At 39.7% G+C, this 18,618-nt stretch overlaps 1 protein-coding gene across 1 annotated transcript in view; it reads right to left on the reverse strand.

Moving 5' to 3' along the window:
* HUNK (hormonally up-regulated Neu-associated kinase) overlaps positions 1-17,550 on the reverse strand; it is a 140,278-nt gene extending 122,728 nt beyond the window's left edge. Inside the window, exon 1 of the mRNA XM_072615097.1 lies at positions 17,235-17,550. Coding sequence (XP_072471198.1) covers positions 17,235-17,507 — 273 coding nt within the window. The 5' untranslated portion in view covers positions 17,508-17,550. The remainder of the gene's footprint in view (positions 1-17,234) is intronic.
* Positions 17,551-18,618: the final 1,068 nt, after the last annotated feature.

The raw sequence follows: 18,618 nt of genomic DNA on the forward strand, positions 1-18,618 counted from the left end.
TCTTGGATCAAATCGCAGAGTGAGGTATTCAATTTTGTGGAGGAGGATGGTGAATTCTGCCTATTAAATTGGATGCCAGATTTGCCTATGATCAGTCAACCCCAAGTGTTTCCAAAGATTCCTTTGAAAAAGTAAATAAACTATCCCACATATGGAAGACTTGCAGCCTTTTAAATTACAGAGAAACCACAAGTTGGAATTTACCATAACATCTGAAATATAATTGCATATGGAAGTACAGGAAATATATACTTTATGCTTACATCGGTAAATGTTGCACCAAAATTGTCACTTTTCCTAAAATTACCCATCCCAAATGGAACTTATTTAATTTTAGCAGTTGTTGCTAGAATGAATAATCCTTTAGCAGTGAATTCTTGCTTTTCTATAGTTTTCCATTATAAATTGTACTCCTCATATAATATTTATGATACAGTTTTCTTGAATGTATAGGTCAAAGAAACAATTTGGTGCCCTGAATGAACAAAAATTGTGTGACAAAGATTTCATTAAGAAGCTTTGAGGGTCCTGAGTTACAAGGTAAAAAGATATGACTGACATAACTGAGTATTCCTTTGCGTATGTTTTTAAAAACTGCAATCTCTTTTTTTCTATTAAAGATAATATGTATTGCATTTGAAGGCAGTAAATTCAGAGGTCTAATTTGACTTAGGGCATATTTGAGTTTAAAACAAGTATAAAATATGTTTGATTTTTTTTTTTTAAATTCTAGTGCTTACAGTGACAAGTTAATATAATGAATCATGGCAACCTTACCAAAGATTTTTGACGCAAAGGGTCATTTTACCTTTATTTGACATTTTAGCTGATTTCCTGTCCGAATATATTTCAAATATTATCCAATTTAACACAATTATAAAGGATATCTATTGAATACCAGAGCTTTATATATGCCTCACTGAAACCTTTTTATGCTACTTACATGAATAAACATCTTTTAAAGTTTTAAAAAAAGATTATGAGGGAAGAAATAATCATATCAGAATTGATACAGAGAAAACTACACATCAGTACTGCTGAGTTTATCATGATTCATATTGTTTAAGTCATTCCATCTGACCAGAATGGACCACTGCTCCCTTCCCACAGTGTCATAGGACCCTCTCTTCCTGTAAGATGCATCCAGGGCACTATCTTCTCCCCAAGGCCTTTGCTGGTGTTCACCAAATTGCTAGTATCCACCCTCTCAAATACCTTATATTTAACTACTTTGAATATATATTTACTCCCACTATATTTATACTTTCCATATGTACTTGCTGTCTATTCCATTACAATATAAAGATTTTTCCATTCTTTGTACTTATGTACTTCATGCTTATATTGGTAAAAGTTGCAACCCAAACTGTTACTTTTCCTAAAATTACCCCCCCTCAAAACTTACTTCATTTTAGCAGTTGTTGTTAGAATGAATAATCCTTTAGTAGTGAATTCCTGTTTTTCCATAGTTTTCCTTTATAAATTATACTTCCCATATAATATGTATGACATAGCTTTCTTGAATGTGTATTTCTTAGCACAGTGCCTGGCATGTAATAGATATAGTAGATCTATAATAAATACTTGTGAATTGGGATTGAAAACAATTAAATAGACCTTATTAAGTGCTCCATGACTAAACCGGCTTACAGAATTTTTAAACTCATATAGATCATGGAGTTTAGAGATAGGAAGGGTCTTATAGCCTAACATCCTCATTTTACTGATGAGGGGATTGAGACCCAGAATGCTTAACATATTTCTCCAAGATCACACAGACAGGAGAAGAAAACCCAGGTCTTCCAATCCTAAATCCATGCTCTTTGCACCATACCAGTTTGAGAATAGTGCAGGAGCATTCCTTTGAAAATTTGCTTCTTAGTCATGATAACTTTGTCTACATAGCATTTTAGAGCAGGTGGGGACTGGAGAGATCCTCTACTCCAATTCCTTTATTTTGCAAAGGATAAAATTAAAGCACAAAAAAGCCAAATGACTTCTCATGCAGGACTAAGTAGCAGATCGAGGATTTAAATCTATTTCTCTATCACTTTACCTATAAACATGTAACACACTTTTAGAGAGATTTATATATGTATATTTATAGGAAATAGAATTTGCTATAAATTAAGTATAAAATTATAGAATTAAAATTATATGTGTATGCATATACACATATCTATACATATATACATATGTATTTGGAAAAGACCTGATGTTGGGAAAGATAGAAGGCAAAAGGAAAAGGGAATGGTCGAGGAAGAGATGAATAGATAGTGTCACAGAAACAACAAACAGGAACCTGCACAAACTTTGAGAGATAGTGGAGAATAGGAGGGTCTGACGTGCTTTGGTCCATGCGGTCAGGAGGAGTCGAACACAACTGAACATCTGAACAACAGTGATACATAGTGCTTCAAAGTTCACAAAACTCTTCACATATTTCATATGCAATATGTCACATTTACACTGGAAATCAACCAGAGCTAAAATTTCATTAATATAAGGAACTGGGATGAGGAAACTCCCTTAATGATGCAGATTTTTTTCATTCTTAGTATCCTATCCTCAGTGCCTAGCACATAAGTGCTTATTGATTGATTATTGATTGGCACCTGCTCTGTAGCTGATAAGCCTAAGAGAGTTCCTGAGGCATATTTATGTAGTGTTCCTTAACTTACAAAATATTTTCTTTAAGACAACGTCATGAGATCTACAATGCAAGTATTACTGCACTCATTTTACAGATGAAGAAATTGACGTTTTTTGGATACAGTCACATACAAAGCTAATAAATGTTAGTCACACTGAAATTTAGATTCTTTGACTCCAAGTTCAAGGCTCTTTCCATTAAACCAAGCTGTAATTATAACTGTGAAAAACTTTGACATGTGTTTATGTGCTTTATCTGTATCTATACGCATAACATTAAATTCTGCCAACAATGTATTGGTTCCGCATTTCTCTTTCCTCCCCCCCCCACCCCAATAAAAGATAGGATTACTAGTAATTCATAGAGAATGCCTGCTGCACTCTGGAGCCTGAGGGTCTACTCATAACCAACTTCAAATCTGGAAATCATTATTCTAAGTCTAATTATTGGACAGAAACTATATCTTATCACACATTCTCCAAGGTACTTGTTTAACAGTTTCAGCAGCTGTAATTAAAAATATTTTTCACAAAGTCTAGGAAAAGTCATCCTGGAGAAGAATACATTAAGAACATGGTACAGTCCCATTAGGTTACAATTCAAGTTTCATTACAGCAAATAAGGCTTGCAATAGCAACTTTTCTCACAAATAGCCTTTTTTAATGTAGAATAAGATGTCATCCTAGGGGACAGACAGTACAAATTTAGAGAAGTGTTTTGGAAAGAAGCTTTATTTTTAAGTGAAATTTAAATGTTCAACTGAGAACTGAGTCATAACTAGTTCCTTTAATTAAATTTTTTTAAAATTATGGCACAAATAGCACATTTTGAAAACTAGATTTCTTTCATAGTATAATCAATAATTCCAAATTAGAGATCAAGCTCTGTAAATGACCACACGATAACTTTTGTCCATTTGGTTGAACTTCATCAGGAATTACTGTGTGTTCTGCTGTCCAGGCCAAACTATATAAAACTTTCCCCAAACCTTTTCACAATAAACTTTTGCAAATGCAAATATCATCGCCCCTGTTTTTACAAATAAGGAGACTCACAGAGAGTAAGTAAAAAGTAGGAAACATTCCCAAAGCCTGGATTTCAGTACCTTCCGTCACTTCCTCATTCCATACCCCAGGGAAGGCTGTTCTTATCATTTTTATGGACTAGTAAGCAAATACATAGGGAATGTTTTCTCAAGTTTGTCTAGCTGGATAATGAAGGATAATGGACAAAATCAAAGGTATCCATTATTTTCATAAATTATATAGGTTAACAATTTCAGGAAACCTGGCTCAACTGGATCACAGAGGATACAAGCAACACAATTTAGTTAGACAAGCATTTCCAATATTATGATCTGATCCAGAATATCTTATCCATACTTTCTTACCCCTCCTGAGCAAAGAAAATAAAATAAAAAGCTCAGGAGGAAGACTAATCTGACTTGAAGGAAGAAGGAAAGCAGGTAGGACAGAAACTAGGTTTGAGCTTTTTGCTTATTCAGTCGTATTTTAATTTTATGTATTTTAGGATTCTATTAATTAGAGCACAAAAGTAGGTAAGGTCTTGGTGAGATTAACCATTTCATTTAGAAATTCTTCTGCAGACACATAAGCACTTGAATAAAATGGAGTTGTGAAGCCCTAGGTTTTTATAAATAACAAATGGGCAGCTAGGTGGTATAATGGATAGAGTGCCAGGCCTGCAGTTAGGAATACTCCTCTGCATGAGTTCAAATCTGGCCTTGGACTAGTTACTAGCTGTGTGACCTCAGCAAGTCATTTAATCCTGCTTGCCTCAGTTTCCTCATATGAAAAATGAGCTGGATAAAGATATGGCAAACCACTCCAGTCTCTTTGCCAAGAAAACCACAAAAAAAGGGGCTAGAGGAGTCCACTGAAAAATGACTGAACAAATAAACAACGAATTAAACAAGCAATTCATATCTGGTAGGCAACCTTCCAGGTAATGAGCCTCTCCAATTCCATTCAATAAATATTTATTAAGCACCTACTACTATGTGCAAAGCACTGGAGATACAAAAAATGAGACAGCCCTTGCTGTCAAAGAGCAATCCTTCTACTGGGAGGGAGATACAATCTGTATACAGATAAGTAAATCTGAGCTTTATAAATTGTAACTACAAAGTTGGAGGGGAGAGAAGAAGTGGAGTGGAGATGGAGTAGGAAGTAGCACCTGAGCTAAGCCTTAAAACGGGGAAGGATTCCCAGAACGGTGGTAAAGTGCAAAGGCACTTACTAGTGTAAGATGGAATGACAGGAATGAGGCAGAACACATAGACAAAGAGTGATAATGTGAAATCAGCTGGGAAAGATCAGTAGGAGACAGATTATACAAGTTTTAAAGTGCTGAACAATGGAATTTGTATTTTATAGGTAATAGGGAGATGCAGAAGCTACTGGAGGAGAGAAGTCACCTGTGTGCTATATGGATTTCAGATTGGAGAGGGGAGAAAATGGAGGCTGCTAGCTTGTTCGTCATGCCAGTCTGTTACTGGAGCCCATCTGCAATCAGTTAATGAGTATTTTTTCTTTTCCATTTAATATTTTTTCTCAACTACATATAAACAAAAATTTTTAACATTTGTTTTTTGAAATTTTGACTTCCAAGTTCTCTCCTTCCCCTCCCCTCTCCTTCAGAAGACAAGAGCATTTTTTTTTTTGGTATAGATTATAAATATACAGTCATGGAAAACATTTCCATATTAGCTATGTAGCAAAAGATCCCCCAAATCCCGCAACAACAACAGTAATAATAAAAAGTATGTTTCAATCCGCATTCGTACACCTTCAGTTGTTTCTCTGGAGGTGGATAGCATTTTTCATCATAAATTATTTGGAATTTTCTTAGATCATTGTACTGCTGTGAAGAGCCAAGTCATTCACAGTTGATCATTGTACAATATTGTTGTTACTGTGTACAGTGTTCTCCTGGTTCTGCCTATTTCACTTTGCAGCAGTTCATGTTAAGTACTCCCAGGTTTCTCTGAAAGCATCCTGCTCATCATTTCTTATAGCACAATAGTTTAAAGAGTATTTATTAAGTGTTTACTATGTGTCAGGCACCAAGTGTTGGTGCTAGGGATATAGGTACAAAAAATGAAGCAATCCCTAACCTTTCTATTTGTTAGATTGGCCAGAGTAGACACTAGGCTAACATAGTCTTAAAGAACCCAAGGCTGGTTGGTTCCATGCCATAATGAAGCCTCAGAATATTATTCCATCAGAGGCTTTTTCAAGAGACTAACATAGAAAAGGAAAACAAGTTAATGCCATAACAGTATGCATTCGCTAATTTAGCCACAAATTCATGAGATTAGCCTGCTGCCTCCAAGCCTGCCAAAGGCTTTGTTCTTAGTCATCTGAAAAACAGAATAATTCCCTTCCTCAGGAAGAGATGCCACATTTTCTACTTCTCTGTATCTCTCCACAGTACTTAGTCTAGTGATCTGTACACAGTGAATGCCCAATCAATGTATACAACTCTGTAGAGAAACACATTCTATATATGTCTCTCCAAAAGGGCAAGAAGAAACCAACTTGAAAGAGTTTGGTAAGCAAGAATGTCTTGAAAGAAGCAGGAAGAGAGCCTGGCAAATTACTCAAAAGTTGGGATAGAAAAAGGATAAAGGCAAGCAAGGTAGAATCACAGAAAGAATCAAAGTTTCCAGCAAGAGAAGAGAGAAAACAAGAAGAATTATGGAAAATCTTGACAGTGATTTGGCTTCAGATATTGATGTACTTATAAAGACTATCTTCAAAGCGCCCAGAACCAAACCTTCCTATTGCTATGGGAAACAGCAAAAAAAAAAAAAAAAAAAGAAAGCACTATGTTTGCAAATAACAAAACTTCTTCCATCTGTTGCATTGTTGATACACTTTCCAAAGAGCCAAAAGCCTTTTAAAATTTCTATAATGATATAAAATATTTTTCAAAAGTCTAGGTTAGTCACTTATCACATTCTGATACCTATAAGCATATCAGGTATGTAAGCAGAAACACAGGCATCATGTGGAGAGATGAAAATAGTTTATAGAGGAAGAAAAAGCCAGTTACACTCTTGAGCCTAGGAGGGTCTTCTCTTGACCAAGAAAGCTCAGACCACAGTGATCACACACAGGTGTTTCCCCGTGCTGTTTCCTATCCAGGCAATAGGTTTTCTTTCTAATATGGTGGTGATGCTGCTGCTAGGCTGCGCAGTTAAGACCTGTGTCTTGAATTCACAGAAGTAACTAGGTATTTTTGTACCTGATGCCACTAGGGTGTAGGAGGGATATATTCCTTTGGGTAAAAGGAAAGAAACATCCTCAGACAAAACTGCTACCAATGCCACAGGGGCAGTCCATGCATGATGAATGTCAATATGTTCTAAATTCCCAACATGAGGGCAAAACCAGGGGGATCCATCCTGGTAACTGTGTTCTCAACTTTGATCTCTAATGCTTGAGCATGCCCCTCAAATGTCATGGTCCTTCTTCTAGAGCATTATCTCACTTGGTTATCTCATCAGTTCCCATGGGTTCAATTACCATTTCTATGCAGATGATTCTCAGATCTGTATCTCCATACTCTTCCAATCACCCCACCCTTCCAATTCCTCAACACACACTCATTTCCCATGATCTATTCCTCCATTCCTCTAAGCTACCTAGATGGTAATACCCTAGATCTTGCCATCAACACCCCCAAATGCACCACTTACATCTTCATGAACTCTAAAATGGCTTTATCTGATCACAATCTGTTGTCATTCCACCTTTCCTTCTGCCTTGCTTATTATGCCCACTGGGACCTCTATCCTTCGGTGCCTTCCCAGATCATCCAACACCCCTGTACTTACCACTCTCTCCTCCCTTCCCCTTCTTGGTGAACTATCCCCTTCTCCTGAGTCTTTCACTCCCTTATCCTATCACTCATCTCTCCTCCTACTCACATGCAGCCAAATGAAGCTTAAGAAAAAAAATCACAAAACTATCTCCTCTGGTCCTGCCAAGGTCAATTCCTCTACATGTACAAGTGATTTCATTTCATCCTATCTTCTCCAGCAGACTGCATCCCCACCCTCTCACTTATCTTCAATCTCTTCCTCTCTACTGACTGCTTCCTAGAAGTTGGCAGCTGTAGATTGGAGTTGTTACAGAGCTCTCTGAAGACTGCCTAGAAACATGCCCATGCCCCCCCATTACAAAAAAAAAAAAATTAAAAAAACTCACATTGTCATCTGCCTGTTAGACCTCTCGAACTGGATGTCCCATAGATATCTTAACCTCAGCATGTCCAACTGAGTCCATCACCTTTCACCCCAAACGTTTCCCTCTTCCTAACATCTCTGTACTGTTGAGGGTACTACCGTCCTCCCAATCACTCAGGCTTACAACTTACGTGTGATATTTGATTCCTTACTCAACTCTCACTTCCCCCCATATCCAATCTCTTGTCAAGTCCTGTCAGTTTTACCTTTGTAATCTCTCTGACACTTCCAACACTCTGGTGAAGACACCCATTACCATATGGTAATAGCCTGTTGTTTGGTTTCTCTGCCATAAATCTCTCTTCACTATATTCCAACCTCCACTAAATCATCAAAGTGATCTTTCTAAAGTATAAGTCTGAACCTGTCATCCTTCCTACTGTATAAACTCTAGTGGCTCCCTATCACCTGCAAGATCAAAAATCAGTTCCCATGGGTTCAATGACCATTCCTATGCAGATGATTCCCAAATCTATATCTCCATAATCTTCCCTCTATGGTATTCAAAGCTCTTCATGACCTTTTCCCCCACCACACACACACGTAGACATCTTTCCAGTCTTCTTATACCTTCCCCATTTTCATACTTTGAGACTCGGTGATTTTGGCCTGTTTGCTGTTCTTGCACATAACATTTCATTCCTCAACTCTAAGCCTTTTCACTGGCTGTCCCCCGTGCCTGGAATTCTCTCCGTCCTTATCTTCATCTCAATGCAACCAAAATTAAAAGGAAAGCAGAAAGCTGGGAAACCATCTCCACAGCAACTGATAAGGGCCTCATTTCTCAAACATGTAGAGAACTGAGTCAAATCTACTCATCCATCCTCCATACAGCTAGGAAACTCATATTCCTAAGTGAAGGTCTGACCTTGTTATTCTCCTTCTCAAACAACGACAGTGGCTCCCTATTGCCTCTATGATAAAATACAAATGTTTCAGCTTGGAATTTAAAGCCCTACACAGTTTGGCTTCATTCTGCCTTTCCAGGCTTATTGTATCACTCTGTGTTCTAGCCTAACTGTTCCAGTAGTGGTTGCCCTAATTTATCATTCAAAGTCTTTCACCTGTGCCCTTGTTGCTGTTGAGACAATCAAGGTTAAGTGACTTGCCCAGGTCCACATAGCTAGTAAGTATCTAGAATCTGAGGCAGGATTTGAACATAGGTTCTCCTGACTCCAGGGCTGGTACTCTATCCACTGAACCACCTAGTTGCCCCTATTACCTTGCCTTTTGAAATCCCTAGTTTCCTTCAAGGCTAAATCCAGGTGTCACCTCCTCTGGGAAGAATTTTGTACTTTATTTTTTACATGTGTTATCACCCTAGCAGTAAATTCCTTGAGGGCAGGTATCATTTTTTCTTTTATCTTTCATGTATTACCAGCTCTTTTAATTGAGTTTAGTCTAAGATCTAAGCCTGAAAGGGCCAGGGTCCCACATTGTATCCTGGGCCATCTTCAGTCGTCCTGATGAATAACATGCCACTGGACCCAGATGGCTCAGGAGAAGAAGGTGAGGTTGATAACCTTACACAGTCCTCCCTCACTCAAATCAAAGTCAACTGCATGTCATGTCATCATCTTGATGTCATGGTCCTCCTCAAGAACAAAGAACAAACACAATTGCCAGCCCTTAGTTCAGTACCTCGAATTTAGTAAATACTTAATAAGTGCTTGTTGGATTTCATAATCCCAAATAAGCAAATGAAATGACACTGTCCCAACTCACAGTCTTCAGAGAGCTCCGTAACAACCCCAATCTACAGCTGCCAAATCAAAGAGCTTTCAGTTTTGGAAACTGCTGTGACAGCTGATCATTTAGGCTACCCTGGAATAGTCTAGCAAAGTGCGAAACTCTGTTAGTCTACACAGATGCCAAGCCTAGTTCCTGTCACTCAATACCTGCAGAGATTTAAAGTTATACTTCTCTATGAAGGCACAGCTCTATTCTGTTGTTTCCGAAAGCTCTTTTAAGTCAATGAGAGCTGTGTCAATGAAGACTGCAGAAGACAGCCCCATGTGCTATTTGAATCATTCACAAATACATCAAAAGGTGAGGTAGGGCAGGAAGTTTAAAGGAAAGAATTTGCCAACCACCAAGACAGCATGTAATCTCAGAAAGTATATGCAAAGAGAGATTACACATGTACACTGGGCAGGTGCTTTTTCAAAATACTTTTGCAGACACATGAGAAGTTCCTGCTGAGGATTAATAGGAATTTCCAGTTCTCCAAAGATTACTTGTTTCCCATAGCAATCATACCCCTGGATTTCTAGCATTTTCAAATACAGATTTGGCACCTGTTTGTTCCAGAAATACTTTCTAAAAAGAGATCTTTCAAAAGGCCACTTCTAAAATTAGTCACTTTCCTTCATTACAAAGCATAGTAAATTGTATTTTTAGTAAGTACTTCACACCAGGTATTTGACACTATCCTGTCAAATCTATGATTACCAGCAATTTACTAAGCCAGGAAATCCTTTTTTTTTTTTTTGTTCAACAATAGTAGTAAAGAAAGTAAAAACAGATTTTTAAACAAAGACTAGCTTTTAAGCAACTTCTTTATCAATATCTCAGGGGATATAGAACTGAAAGGGACTTTTGAGATCATCTAGTCCAATCCTCTTATCTTTTTGTTGTTCAGTTGTGTCTGACTCCTTGTGACTTCCTTTGGCTTTTCTCAGCAAAGATATTGAAGTGGTTTGCCATCTCCCTCTCCAGCTCATTTTGCAAATGAAGAAACTGAGGCAAACAGCAGTAAGTGTTTCCCAGGATCATACAGCTAGTAAGTATCTGAGGCTAGATTTGAACTCTGGAAGATGAGTCTTCTTGACTCCAGTTCAAGTAGTCTATGCACTATGGCACCACCTAACAACCCCAAAGTCTCTTATTACAGATGAGAAAACTGAGGTCAGGAGAAGGAGGGTGAATTGCCCCAAGGTCAAACCAGCCAGCAGAATAGGGATTCTTTCTTTTTTTGTATTTGCATTTCCAAATTTTAGCACTGTACCTGGTACTTATTTAATAAATGCTTATGGATTGGTCACAGTGGTAGATCCCAGATTCAAACCCAGGTTTTCTGCCCTCACTCCAGGTGCTTGTTCCAATAAAACACGCTATATCCCAACCTTTTACCCTACAGTAGCTTAATCATAAGTGGAGGTAAAGGTGATTTTAGATTGTGGTCCCTTTTTCAGTGCTGTTCCTGAATTAGCAGACCATAGGTGAAAAAAATTGGTATAAGAGACTGAACATTAATTAGACTTGAGAGTGCAAAGACCCGAGTGTGAGCGGAGGCACTGACATTCATTGGTGGTGTGGTATTAAACAAGTAATTTCATCTGCAAATTAAGGAAGTTGAGTTATATCAATGGTATCAGTATATAGAAAAAGGGGCCACTAAACCATACATATGATTTCCTGCAGGCCACTTGTTGACTTAGAAAGCCACATGTTAACATTATCTATGTTCTATTGTATTTTTATCTATTTTGTTAAATATTTCCCAACTGTATTTTAATCTGGTTCCACCCACATTAGGGAGGGTTGCCAGCCACTTGCCTGACACCTCTAGATTAGATATGACCCATTATAGCCCTACCATTACTTGATCCTGAGCATTGTTCAGTAATTAGGAAAATTATATTAAGCTCTTACAGATGGTGAACTTATCAGTCAATAAATATTAAGTACCTACTAAGTGTCAGGCATTGGAGTAAATGGTAGGGATATGAAAAAAGGTAAAAGACAGACCCTATCTATTCTCAAGGTCTAATGGAGGAGACAACATGGAAACAGTGAAGTATAAACATGACATAAACAAGATAAATTGGAAATAATTAACAGAGGGACAGACATTATCATTAAGGCGGATAGGGAAAGGCTCCCTGTAGAAGGTGAAATTTTAGTAGGGAGTTAAAGGAAGTCTGGGAAGCCAGGAGACAATGGCAAGGAGAGAAAACATTACAGGCATGAGGCACAGTTAGGTAAAAAGCTGAGTCCAGAATGGAAGTTTCTTATTCAAGGAACAGCAGGGAGTCCAGGCACTGGATCTTAGTGGAGAGGGGGATGGGAGGAGGACAGGGAGAGGAAATTTAAAGTATAAGAAGACTGGAAGGGGGATAGGTTTTGATTGCCAAAGTAGCATAATACACTCTTCAATATATGGAAAAAAGATTTTTCAGAAAAGCTTCTTCTGAATAAGGAAGTTCTTTCTGAATAAATTTCTTCTCTGATGTGTATTACTTGAATGAATAAATGAAATATTTATTAAAGACTTATTATGTACAAAACATTATACTAAGCACGAAGCATACAAATAGAAAAATAACACATCCCTGCTCTGGAGAAGCTTACATCTTAACTGGACTCACAACACAGATGGGAAGGTTCAATGGTCCTTAGAGTGTAGTGGCCAAGCAAATATTAATGTTTCTTCTTCAATGTCCACTTCCACTAATAAAATTATATCAGTTTCTGGTGTTGAACCAATTGATGGTACCAAGGACTTTAGTAGCAAATAGTTAATTACTCAAATAACAAGCAGCTTTAAAAAAGTATACACACACACATACAATTATCCCTTTCACATCTCAGAGATTATAGGCACCTTGCCCTGGTGACCTGGAAAATCTGCATCAAATTTTTTGGCTTTCCCTTCACACCAAAGAAATCTGAATTATTATGGTATTAAAAGATAAGATACATTGATATTATACAATAATATATATATATCATGAATTTCTGAGTTTCTAAACTTTTTCTGTGTCTTCTTACTGGTCACCTCGTGTCCTCTGTGTTATCTGCAAAACTCCTCCAAAATTCCCATTTAATTTCTTATGCCTACCTAACATATATCAGAAACCTCAAAGGGGAAAGTCATGATATGGAAGGGATAACTATACATATACATATATATATAATATATATATATTTTTACATCCAGTTTTCTTTGTCTAGTATTTTATCAGTGTCAGTCTAAAAACAATGCCTATGAGCTAAAAGCAAGTCATGTAAGAGTTTCACATGATTAAATGAATAACCACAAGTTGAATCAACAGACTTCATTCACCTTAAAGATAATGGAGAACAAATTTAGTCAGGTTTTCCAAAGAATCATTCTTCCTTTTCCCAACACTTTCTTTCAAGAAGCAAAAGGCTAATCTGAACTCAAACAACTTCAGGAGATAGCTTGTCTAGAAATAATTTCATCTATACAACTAGTGAGAAAGTTAAGTTCTTGATAAGATAGTATTGAAACTTGAAATGAAAGTAATATAAAAAAGGACTCCCTTTGGTTATCATGACTCAAACAAGCCCTATTGGATTCCCACTCAAACCACTGGGAATTTACCTGAAGATTTTTCATAAATAAGGCCTAATAGGATTTTCATAAGCATCCAAGTCTGACTGCACTCCACACATTAGCAAAAACATCCACAAACAATACACTTTCTGACATAACAAGGTTAAACCTTGGAAATTCTTATGGGAATTCTATTACTTATAAAGACTTGAGTTGTACAGAGTGTCCCAAAAATCTTACTGCAGTTGTAAGCCATTAAAGTCTAAAACTGCCCAAAGACTTTTTGGATACCCCAGACAGTACTTGACAACATACAAAATGCTTTCTATTCCCATTTTACAGATGAGAAAACTGAGGGGGAAAGAGGATAAGTACTTTGACTCTCTGTTAGCTAGGAAGAGACAAAAATGAACTTCAAATCTAGGTCTTCTTTTTCCAAGTCCACCATATTCATACTTCAGTATTACCAAATTTTCTGTAAATCCCATGGTAAAGGTTTTGACTTGAAATTTTCCTAAGAAAAAATCCTATGAATATTATTTCATAAGCTACCCCTGAGGCAGCCATAAAACAACGCAAAAACCAAAAAGTTGAGTCCCCCATTTTCTCTTTCACAATTCCTTTACCCTCTTGCAGCTCTTGACAGCTAAGTGATCAAGTGGATAGAGCACTAGGCCTGGTATTGAGTTCAAATCTGAACTCATACACTAGCTATTTAATCCTGGGCAAATCACTGAATCTCTTGCTACTTCAGTTTCTTCATAAAGGCCTGGTATATAGTCGGTACTTAATAAATGCCTGTTTCCCTCCTTCTTGATCCTTCCTGGGTGTCCAGTTCTCCCAGGATGCCCCAGGTAAGCCCCCTTTTTCAAAGTAAGGATTTGAAAAGAGGGATTCTCCTACATCATTATTGATGCAGTCTCTTCAAGTTATGTCCCACAATACATAAAGTATTTGAATTTTAAAAGAACAAAAAGAAATGGTAATACTGAGCCCAAGTAAAAGAATCCCCAATTTTATCATTTCAAGTGGCCAAGCAGGGGAGATACATAGAGTGGTTGCTTTCCTTATCCTCCTGAAATTAATATGTAGACCCAGCCCTGCTTACCCCCTACATGAACTCTCTAATTCCTCCACTCATCCTTTTTCCAAGTCCCTTTTCCATTTTTTCCCTTCCTAACTTAGGTACTCAAATAGAAAAAGGTTAAAAGATCTTTCAGTGCTTAAGGAACTAGATAACGTTCGATTTTAGTACCCAGATAGGTGGCAAAGTAGATAGAACTCAGAGCCTGGAGTCAGAAAGCCTCATCTTCCTGAGTTCAAATCTGATCTCAGACACTTACTGGCTGGATGATCTTGGGCAAGTCACTTAACCCTGTTTGTCTCAGTTCCTGATCTGTAAAATGAACTGGAGAAGGAAATAGCAAATCACTCTAGTATCTTTGCCAAGAAAACCCAAAAGGAATGACAAAGATTCAGTTTGGACATTGACAATGTGAGGTGTGAGTGGAGAGAGAATCTCTTTAAGATCTTCTGCAATATTCTTCCTAGGTACATTTATGAAAAATTAGTCTTTTGATCCTTTATAGATTGTTTTGATCTATAAAGTCTACATTGATTAGACAATTGTTCAAAGGTGCTAAACTTAGAAGACAATACCTATGAATAGCACCAGATGTTTCTTTGTAGTCAACAAGTGAGGGTATTACATCTCAGATTTGGAATGGTAGTATCTAGAGAAAACCAAATGACTTTTCACCTTTAATAGGCTAATTAAGCTCCAAGTCTTCTGATTCCTAAGAGTTCAAAACTGTTACTTTTCATTTTGAAAAAGATTAACTTGGATAGAAGGGGACCCAATGATAGATACACACTGCTTTGGACATACTGTCTGTTCCATTGGATTCTCATGTCAAATTTTAAGAACACAGATATCTAGAGGGTATGGCCCATGTTTTTGCTATGATCTTGCATGACTGCGCAAAAGCCAAAAGACTATAAATATATATATGCAACAAGTATTTAATGTTTTCATGATGCGATCTAGCTAAAGAAGTAAATATAGAAATAACACACAAGAAAAACTAGGGTGAGCGGCAGGGAAGGTGTGTACTTGCAATGCCTTCTATTGTTATCAATAGAAAAATCTCATTACTTTTTTCCATATTTAGAGAGCAAATGCCTACTACTAGACTGAACATGGAGTTTATAAAGAAATGATGACATCCTTAGCCAGGGCAACAAAAGTATTCCCACTTATAATTGGGGAACAGCATACTTCCATCCATTTGCATACTTTAAATTAAAGATTATAATTTCTAAAGCACAAAGCCTACTACAAACAGACTTGTACACTTTTGAAAAGACTAGAATGAGGTTTGGAGGGTTTTTTTCCTGCTTTTGTTGGAATAGTCATTTCAGTTACTCATCATCCAACATTTCCTTTTGGCATGGACAATGAATACAAAATCACTATTAAAATAATTACTCCAGAAGAGTCTGCACAAAAGAAATGGGCATCCCTCACAAGAATCGAGCATGAAAACAGGCATCACAGGGATCCCTTTATTAACTCAGATGGAGAGGGCACAAGATCAAAGTAAAGGGAATTGGATGGTTTTGAGAAGCAGGCAAAGGAATAAGGATGGGTGAGTCCTTGGGGTGCTTTTAAAAATATATTATTGTTATGCTTTAACGGAAAGGGTGACTCAACTTTCTATAGGATATCGCTCTAACAGAAGCCCAGAAACCCTGATGTATGTCTCCGAGTTTCTTCAACAAGTTGCTCACAGCATTACATCTGATCACTAAAATATTTTTATACTCAGGATATTGGCTGTCAGGAAGTAATGAAAAGGGTCTTCCGAGATTCTCAGTCTTTTCCTTTCTAATGAGCCCAATTTCTGCAAACCCACAGGGGAGGCAAACATCTCCTAGCTTGGAGTTCATTTCTAAGTAAGGCACTACTCCTCTCATGTCAGAAATGAGCTTGCCTGGTTTTGGAGTAAAATTCTTCTGTAACCCCCTAGATAGGATGGAGAAAGGAGGGAGAGTTCCTTCCACATGTTGAATGTATGGAGGTGTGTGTGTGTGAACACAGTTAAGACAGAACCTTAATACCTCTTAAAAAGAATCCTAGTGTAACTTGTAAGGACAAAGCGGAAGAGGGTTGGGGAAGAAGGTAGAGGATAAAGTATCACCGTTTTAGTACTTTATCTCAATTGCATTCAGAGCCAGTCCTCAAACTCTCTCTAGGAACACGGTCGAGCAGGGAAAGGAAATAGTTCCTTCCTGTCCAAGAGCTTCCCCCAATTCCACCCCCATCCCCACCTCGCGCCCCCCCCCCCCCCCCCGCCAGCTCCTGGTACCCCAGAGAGGTGTCAGGTTCTGAAAGCTTTAATGGTTAGATAATCTGTTTAATCCCCTAGCCAGTCCAGCAGAGGACCCTAGCCCTCCCCAGAACTCCTAGACCCACCTCCTCGACTCAGCCTTCCCAGCAAAGGAGTGGGGGAAGAGGGGGAAGGGACAGGATAAGAAAGAGAATCTCACCATTCCTTTGGTGAAAAGATCCACCAACCCAAAAAGCCAGCGCAGTCTGCCAGGAGGTAGAGTTAGGGTTAGGGTAAATGGGGTAAGGTCGGAAGATGAGTCACCTCTAATCTGTCCTCTAGTGGATTATTTAAGGCCACTGGCCTATTCACCCCCTTTCTGTTCAGATCCCTGAAAGGGTGGCTAGGACAGGAATGTATGGAGATCAGAAGCAAGGCAAGGGTTACGTTAACCCTGTGTGATCCACCAGGTTAACCTATGGTACAAGGACGCCCTGCTCTGTGATTCAGAGTGCAGGGGAGCCTTCCCCCCACCGCACCCCCTTTCCCAGGGGTGAGTGGCCCTAACTTTTCGCCCCAACCTCTATGCCCCCTGCCTCTCTCCGCCCCTGTTCAGTGCGGGGCAGCCGGGGAGTAGGGTACCATCCTTTCAACTTTCGGGGCTCCGGACCTCCTCACCTTTTCTCCGGTCAGCACATGTAATCCCTCTCTCACTTTGGCGAAGGAGCCTTCCCCCAGTTTCCTGCTGCCGATGAGGTAGTTGCCCACTCGTTTGTTGTGCTGGAAGTCACGGAGCTGCTCCCTGGACACCGCGCTCACCCAGGCTGGGAGGAAACTTCCCGCCGAGGCCAGAGGAGGCTTGGCGTCTTCCCCGCCGCCGTCTCCTCCTCCCGGACCCGAGCCTGGCGCGCGAGGCTCGCTCAAGAGCCCGTCCCCAGCCGCGGCCGGCATCCTTCTCCCAGTCCTCCTCCAGCTGCTGCTGCTGCTGCCGCCGCCGCCGCCGCCCGCCGAGGCTCTCCCCGCCCCTCCTCCTTCTCCTCCCCCTTCTCCTCCCCCCTGCCCGGGTGGGACCCAGCAGCCTCTGACACTCTCCTATTGGCCTCGACTCCCACCCCAACCCCCGGCCGCAGAGCTGTCCAGTCCCAGGCTAGCTCCTCCAGCTCCTCCGGCGTTTCACTCATCCACCCGGGAAGCCTCCTGCTAGGCACGTATGCACCCTCCCCTCCTCGAGACCCTCTCCTCTCTGTATCCCCCTCCTCTCTGTATCCCCCACCACCACCACCAGTAAAAGAGACAATAGGGGCGTAATGAAAAGATTAGCTGGCCCCACCCCAAATCCCTGTCTCTTCTACTCCTGGGAGAATCTGGTGGCCAAGGTGGAAAAGGCACAAACCTCAGTTACACCTCCCTAACCCCGTTCCCCAAATTAAGTTCCTCTTCCGAAGGTCCGATGGTTTTTCTGGTTTTGTTTCACTGGAATAGGATTCCCCCTCCGGGCTTCCCCACAGGCTGGGTCAACACAATAATCCACTGGCTCCAGCGAGTCAGGAATTGCCTCTCATTCAGAAGAAAACAGAGAAAGCGGCTCCAGCCGGGTCTGCTTGCAGACACCGAGTAAAGCCAGAGTGGCTGCTGTCTTTTCTATTCAGGGTTTCCCCCAGGTCTCCCTCAGTCTCCCGGGTACTCTAGGCACTGGTTCTGTCTGTCTACCTTTTTGCCCTCCCTCTGTCTCTGCCCAGCTGGGGAGCTGCGAGGTTTGCTTCACTGAGGCTCTCTCAGGGAAGGAAAAAGAGGAAGGGGGGTGGTGGAGGAGAGAAGGTCCATTCAGTTTGAATTTGCAGTAATTTAATCCGATCCCAGTCGGCGGGAACAAATGTGATCTAAACTCAGCAGCCGGAGCATTTTCAAATGTAGCCAGCCCCTCCTTCCACTTCGTGCCTTACATTCAAACCCAAACACGCAGGACAGAAAAGCCTTGAGAGGAAGAGGTGGGGGACGTCTCTATAATTAGACTACACATTCTTATCTCCAAAGCCGAGAGACACGGCGTGATTGCTTTTTA

The sequence above is a fragment of the Notamacropus eugenii genome, chromosome 5 (genome assembly GCF_028372415.1).
Source record: "Notamacropus eugenii isolate mMacEug1 chromosome 5, mMacEug1.pri_v2, whole genome shotgun sequence".
NCBI classification, from domain to species: Eukaryota; Metazoa; Chordata; class Mammalia; order Diprotodontia; family Macropodidae; genus Notamacropus; species Notamacropus eugenii.